Raw genomic sequence first — 7,328 nt, 5'->3', positions numbered from 1 at the left:
GCCCCTACATCAGGTCTCAACAGCTCATTCACACACAAAATGCCCAGGGTCTTCCAACGTCTAACACCATTTGTTCTGATAGCTGCAGCTGACAGAGAAAAAGACTCCTGATCGTATCACCCTTGCTCTTGCTCACTACCAGTCTATTTATGTAAGTGCAACAATATGCCATGAGTATAGAAGCTCACGCTCCAGTACTTCACATGCCAAGTACTGTGCATGCCATTCCTGCTGTGCTGATTATCATTCAAAGGTAAAAGAAAAAGTAGCCAGTTTAGACATGCGAACACACTGCTGTCTCATCCTGAAACATATCCAGTGGCCATAAAGCCATGCTACAGAGCCCTGGAATGCAACATGTTTTCTTTACATCCTGACTGTTCTCCCTGGGCTCCTGCCCTGATGTCTAACACAGGAAGTTCTCCCTTCTCTGCAAAGGATGGGAAAGAAAGAACCTACCATTCTCTCACCTCCTCATTTGCTTCCGCCCAACAGAGAAAGAGGCAGTGACTTGGTCCAATAGTAAGACTGGATTTTTTTTTTTTATATGTATGTATGTATTGAGATGGAGTCTTGCTCTTTTGCCAAGGCTGGAGTGCAGTGGTGCGATCTTGGCTCACTACAATTTCCGCCTCCCAGGTTCAAGTGCTTCTCATGCCTCAGCCTCCCAAGTAGCTGGGATTATAGGCATGAGCCACCATGTCTGGATCCTCTGAGAAATAAATGAGTAGAATGCACGCCCCATGAGTGAGGTGATCCCAAAGTGTTAGGATTAAAGGCATGAGCCACCACCCCTGGCAGCCAAGAATTTTTATAGTGACTAGGTCTTGGGTTTTGTCAAATGCTTTTTCTACATTAAGTGATATCATCATATGAATTTGTTTCTTTAGCCTATTGAGATGGTGGATTACAATAGCTGATTTTCAAATGTTGAACCGGCTTTGCAAAACTGTAATAAACCCAAATGTGGTGTATAGTTCTTCTTATACATTTCTGGACTTGATTTGCTTATATCTTGCGGGGGGAGGGTAGGGGAATTGCATCTCTGGGAGATATGTTTTTTTCCTCTTTTTATTGAAAAGGTGTGTCACTCTACAGGCGCACGCCAAACGCCCAGCTAATTTTTGTATTTTTAGTAGAGATGGGATTTTGCTATGTTGGCCAGGCTGGTCTCAAACTCCTGACCTCAGGTGATCTGCCCACCTCGGCCTCCCAAAGTGCTGCGATTACAGGCATGAGCCACCGCGCCCAGCCCAAGACTGGCATTTTAAGATCACTGCTGAAGAGTAGCCCAGTTCTCTCCCTCTCTAGGCCTGGCCTGTCCAAAAGCAAACCAAAAAACAGCCCTTCAGCTTCCATTCTCAGGCAGTGAGGTCCACCTAGTCACAGGTAATGGCCCAGGCTAGGTCAGGAAGTTCATCAGCCTCTTGGCCATCTTATTCTTGCCCGCCTGTGTATGATGTGGTGAGGCGCAGGAAACAAAAGTCCCTCTCCCCACATTGGGGTCTGAAGCGCTAGACTTAGGGAAAGACAGTGGGAGGCATCCAATTTAGCAGCAGACCAAAGTGTGATCTCCAACCAAGGAGGACGAAAATCAAAACTCATACGGAGAAGGAGAAAACCTTAACTGGTCCAGAATGAGTAGAGAAGAGTTTGATTAATTAACATCTACAAACAGCAGGTCTGGTTCTACAAAGTCTCAATTAATGAAACATGCTGAGATGCTACCTCAGCCCTTCAAATAAGTTCAGGATCCCAAGATTTCTTTCTTTTTCTTTTTTTTTTTTTTTTGAGACAGAGTCTTGCTCTGTCGCCAGGCTGGAGTGCGATCTCAGCTCACTGCAACCTCTGGCTCCCGGGTACAAGCAATTTTCCTGCCTCAGCCTCCCAAGTAGCTGGGACTACGTGTACGCACCACCACGCCCAGCTAATTTTTGTATTTTTAGTAGAGACGGGGTTTCACCATGTTGGCCAGAATGGTCTCCATCTCTTGACCTCATGATCCGCCCACCTTGGCCTCCCAAAGTGCTGGGATTACAGGCGTGAGCCACCGTGCCCAGCTCAATATTTCTTTAGTCCCTCTTTTGGTAAGTTCTGTACAATGCAAATAGGAAAGCCAAGCTTTAGACTATGTGTGACACACACACTCACTCAGGGACCTCACCATGGAACTCCAAAATATTTACCAGCTTCTGTCCCACGATATTGTAGTGGCTGAAGGACTGGAAGAGTGCCACAAAGCAGACTTTACAATTAGCTAGAAAACAAAACAAATGATTTTAAATAAATCCTCTGGTTACAACCAGTCTCACTGATTTCATACCTCTGGAAACAAAAGCACTGAGGCAAATCTAGAGACCCAGAGGCTTTGCAACCCGACATAAGCAATTTGATTCTAAGATGTACTTTTTTTCTTAACAGTTATATCTTATTTTGCTGATTCTAAGATATATTTCCGTTAGATGTAGTACTAGGTACTTCTTCTTCTTCTTCTTCTTCTTATTATTATTTGAGCTCGCTCTGTTGGCCAGGCTAGAGTGGCACAATCATGGCTCACTGCAGCCTCAATTTCTCTGGCCTCAAGTGATCTGCCCGCCTCAGCCTCCCGAGTAGCTAGAACTATAGGTGTGCCCAGCTAATTTTTGCATTTTTTTGTAGAGACAGGGTCTCCCTATATTGCCCAGGCTGGTCTTGAACTGCTGGCCACAGATCATCCTCCCGCCTGGGTCTCCCGAATGCTGGGATTATAGATATGAGCCATTACGCCCAGCCATGCAGCAGCCATGTTCTTTAGGAAGCATCTACTGCCAGGACAAAGTGTCAATGGGGTCCAGTGCCCAGAGACCTCGAGATACACAAAGACCAAAGAGCAACAAAATCAGGAGGCCACATAAGACCTCAGTGAGGCAATGTCCACACAGTGGGTGGAGAAGCAGAAGGTAGGACACAGAAACAGTGAGCACACGCCACTCTTTGGCAGGGCTGGGGAGGGAATGAGATGGCCCAGTGATCTGTTATCCTCATAAAATAGCCCCCCTAGGTATCCCAACACCAAGGCTTGGCTTGTAAATGCTGTTATTGCTTCCTTAAATAGTGTTGGTTTTTATTATTTCTGCACCCATCTTGGGTTTCTTTTCTACAGCATCAATGAGTCCCATACCTTTGAGGTAGAAGGAGAGAAAGTGGTGTACAAGGAAACTCCCATCTGTCTTGGCATCACAGAGTAGAGTCAGTTTCCCCTAAAAGTTACGAGGAACACAAAAAGGTTAGACTCCCTGGAAAGAGGTCAGCTTAGTGTAGAAATCTAGTCAATTGTGTCCACACCTACATTTCTACACCTGAAGAGTTTATTTTTTTAATGATATATATGCTAAGGTACCCTGAAAAGATGAAAATAAATCAAAATTATGGAAAATCCAAGATTAAAGTTATCACTTATTGTTACTTAGGCAGGCATATCTCAGACTCCACCTCCTCAAAGCAAACAGAGAATAAAATAATTTCTCTTCCTCACTTCTCATGTTAGTAATTCAGGAACCAGTCTTAGGAAGAATTGAATCCCGAACAAAGGATGCTTTTACCATGAGACTCCAATGAAAATCAGATTGCTAGGACTGGAAGAGGCCTTCAAAAGGCCTCCCCGCCAACTACTTTATATTCTGATGCCAACTCTATTCTGTAGGGTGAGGGAGAAGGGAGGAAGAAGCAATTGTTGATAGAGATGTCTGATAACAAAGTTCACCCAATGGCCCTGCTTCAGAGGCTTGATCATGGAGAGCTCTAGAAAGACCTCCAAGGGTGGTCTCTGCAGAGCCTGGCTGTCCCGCTCCACTCACCTCTATTTCTGTCAGTGACAGGGAAGGTCTGGATCAAGTGACATCATGCATTCCACCTCCTTGCTGTGTGACCTTCCACAAATGCCTAACTTCTCTGGGATTCAGGTTTTTTCACTTATAAAATATGAAATATCACACCGTCAGACCTTCAGGGTTACCCCTGGTGCTGTCATTTCCTGGTGCCCACTTGAATACTCCATTCTCTCATCTGGCCCTAGGCTGACTTTGGAAGTACCAGTGGTAACTGGCAAGGTAATCATAGTCATCTGGACAAGAACTGCCTGGCAACTAAAATCCACAAGGACCTACTGAAAGCTACATTTTGGCACTATGGGGTCATAAAAAGGCTTTAGACACATAGTATCCTGGTTGCCATTGAAAAGGAGTTTACCATTTCATTAGGAAGACAAAGATTATGAATAAATCAGGCCAAGAGTGGTGGCTCACGCCTGTAATCCCAGCACTTTGGGACGCAGAGACAGGCGGATCACCTGAGGTCAGGAGTTCGAGACCGGCCTGGCCAACATGGTGAAACCCCGTCTCTAACAAAAAATACAAAAAAAAAAAATTAGCCGAGTAATTAGCTGGGTGTGGTACGGCACGCCTGTAATCCCAGCTACCTGGGAGGCTGAATAAGGAGAATCACTTGAACCCAGGAGGTGAGGTTGCAGGGAGCCGAGATAGCTAGCGCCAGTGCACTCCAGCCCGGGCGACGGAGCGAGATTCCATCAGAAAAAAAAAAATAAGCCAGAAGATACGCTCCTGAAAGAGGTTACTCCTACGCTAAAATGTGAAAGGTTTCAAGGTGCCCCAGAGTGTGAAGAGAACATGCCAGCCTGGGGTGCCAAAGACTGACTTGGTCCAAGCCAATGTTTGCTACGTCCAGCTTCTAACAGTTCTATCAGAGACCACAAAGAAGAAGAGTAAGAACAGCAGCGTTCAATACAATGTGCCGACTGCTCCGGGGCTAGGGGGCGGTTAGGAAGCTCGCCAGTGAAGACGGCGGCGATACGAACTCCCCCCTCCTCTCAGGCCTATTCCGCAGTCTCCTCTGAGCGCCTGGGACCCCCACCCCAGTGAACACGCACAGGGCGCCCCAGTTCACGTCCGTGAATATAACCCAACCCCACTGTCGGCCATGCTTCCCAGGGACTTTTTTTTTTTTGAGACGGAGTTCCGCTCTGTCGCCCAGGCTGGAGTGCGGTGGCGAGATCTCAGGTCACTGCAACCTCCGCCTCCCGGGTTCAAGCTATTCTCCTGTCTCAGCCTCCCGAGTAGCTGGCATTACAGGCATGCGCCACCACGCCCGGCTAATTTTTGTATTTTTCCTAAGACGGAGTTTCAGCATGTTGGCCAGACTGGTCTCGAACTCCTGACCTAAGATGATCCATCCGCGTCGGCCTCCTAAACTGCTGGGATTACAGGCGTGAGCCACCGTGCCCGGTCGGTTCCCAGACACTTTTAAGGGCACGTACGGCCTTTGAGAATATACGAGATGGCCCAGAAGCCCACCTTCGGCGGGTCCAAGTCTACAGTTCAATCCCCGGGTCGACCCTCTGCGGACTACAACTCCCAGGTGCCCCGTGCCGGGTCGTCGCGCCATTCCCTGGGGTCGTGCGCACCGCCTCCCGGATGCAGTATTCTGCCGCCCTGCCAGGTCCCGCCCCCTTCCGGGCCGCGGGACCTCTTACCTGCTCCGCCCTGTCGGGGGTGGTGTTAAGCAAGTTATTAAGTTCCACGAACATTCCGAGCTCCTGGGACTAACACTCTGGAGGAGAACCCGGGGTGCTGAAAAGGCGATGGAGGCTGAGGCTGGAGAGCTAAACGCACCCGACAGCCCACCTCCCGCAAAGAAGCGCGCATGCGCAACGCCACTTTTGCGAGCCAGCCACAGCCAATGAGGCGGGTGCCTCGATGGGGCCGCTGCGCAAGCGCATAGACATGCGTCGAGTCCCAGGTAGTTGGAAACGATGGGCTTCTCTGTAGGACTGCCAGTGACCTGTGGCGGCTCATTCCGCGCAGATCGGCCTGGCGCCCGAGCCCTCCCAGTGGCCCCCAAAGCTCCACACAACCGAGTATTCTCCTTCCCTTGGCCTCGCTCTCTGCCCAACCCCGGGCCTCCTTTCCTCCACTTGACAGAGTGGCTGTCAAGCGCCCTCTGTGTGCCCCACACTCCTGGGAGCTTGGGCTCATCGGTAAACGAAAACAAAGGACAGGAAATTATTATTTTTTAATTATTATCTTTTTTTTTTAATTGAGACGGAGTCTTGCTCTGTCGCCCAGGCTGAAGTGCAGTGGCGCGATCTCGGCTCACTGCAAGCTCCGCCTCCCGGGTTCACGCCATTCTCCTGCTTCAGCCTCCGGAGTAGCTGGTACTACAGGCGCCCGGCACCAAGCCCGGCTAATATTGTGTATTTTTAGTGGAGACGGGGTTTCACCGTGTTAGCCAGGATAGTCTGGATCTCCCGACCTCATAATCCACCCGCCTCGGCCTCCCAAAGTGCTGGGATTACAGGCATGAGCCACCACGCCCTGCCGACACGGAATTATATCTTGAAAAGTTATGTGGAGGAAAGCAAAGCGGGATTGGGGAGTAGCAATGGGGGCAAGGTAGGTTTCAGAATTAAAGAGGTTGTCAGGGTGGGTCTCACTGAGAAAGGGTGGTTGCGGCCGGGCGCGGTGGCTCACGCCTGTAATCCCAGCACTTTGGGAGGCCGAGACGGAGGGATCAAGAGGTCAAGAGTTCGCAGACCAGCCTGGCCAACATAGTGAAACCCCTTCTCTATTAAAAATACAAAAAATTAGCCGGGCGTGGTGGGGGGAGCCTGTAATTCCAGCCACTCAGGAGGCTGAGCCAGTAGAATCGCTTGAACCCCGAAGGCGGAGGTTGCAGTCAGCGGAGATCGCGCCATTGCACTGTAGCCTGGGCAGCAGTGCGAGACTTCGTCAAAAAAAAAAAAGCGTAGTTGCAACACTCCCTGTATGCCTGTCCTCAGAGCCTTTGCACTAACTCTTTCCTCTTCCTGGAATGCCTCTTTTCCCAGATATTCAGCTGATTTTAAAATTCCCCACTTTCTTCAGGTCTTTGTTCAGATGTCACTTTATTCGTGAGGCCTTCCCTGAGCACCTTACTTAAATCACAAACTGTCCCTTTCCGAACACTTCTTTTTCCTTGCTTTTTTTTCCATAAGGTTTGTATCTATTATACCGTATATAGTTTTGTTCTAGCCCAATCAGCCTCAGTTCAGTGGACAAACCTGTAGTTCAACCAAAGTCAAGTTTATTGACAGTCACTAAAATAAAAGAGAATTGTTATATGATTTGGGAAAGAATCGAATTCAGGTGAAATTTAAGTGAAGCGATGTTTGATAATGCTCAAAGCACAGCACAGCTGTGTGTGGAGGAGTCCTACTCTGGGGTGGACTGCAAAGGGGACCCAGGGTTGTTTCTCTGGAAACTGCAAGTTGTTAAGATAGATGTAGAATGTAATCA

At 48.6% G+C, this 7,328-nt stretch overlaps 1 protein-coding gene across 2 annotated transcripts in view; it reads right to left on the bottom strand.

Annotated features, from left to right (window-relative positions):
• ELP6 (elongator acetyltransferase complex subunit 6) overlaps positions 1 to 5,758 on the bottom strand; it is a 19,056-nt gene extending 13,298 nt beyond the window's left edge. Inside the window, exons 1-3 of one of the 2 annotated variants that reach the window (XM_023231668.1) lie at positions 5,528 to 5,758; positions 3,161 to 3,239; positions 2,187 to 2,257 (exon numbers count right to left, since the gene is read on the bottom strand). In XM_023231668.1, coding sequence (XP_023087436.1) covers positions 2,187 to 2,257; positions 3,161 to 3,239; positions 5,528 to 5,581 — 204 coding nt within the window. In that variant the 5' untranslated portion in view covers positions 5,582 to 5,758. The remainder of the gene's footprint in view (positions 1 to 2,186; positions 2,258 to 3,160; positions 3,240 to 5,527) is intronic. The other variant, XM_023231669.2, reaches the window with a different exon arrangement.
• Positions 5,759 to 7,328: the final 1,570 nt, after the last annotated feature.

The sequence above is a fragment of the Piliocolobus tephrosceles genome, chromosome 2 (assembly GCF_002776525.5).
Source record: "Piliocolobus tephrosceles isolate RC106 chromosome 2, ASM277652v3, whole genome shotgun sequence".
In the NCBI taxonomy this organism is placed as follows: domain Eukaryota; kingdom Metazoa; phylum Chordata; class Mammalia; order Primates; family Cercopithecidae; genus Piliocolobus; species Piliocolobus tephrosceles.
The sequence above is the reverse complement of the archived record's forward strand: the minus strand, read 5'-3'. Positions and strand labels throughout refer to the sequence as shown.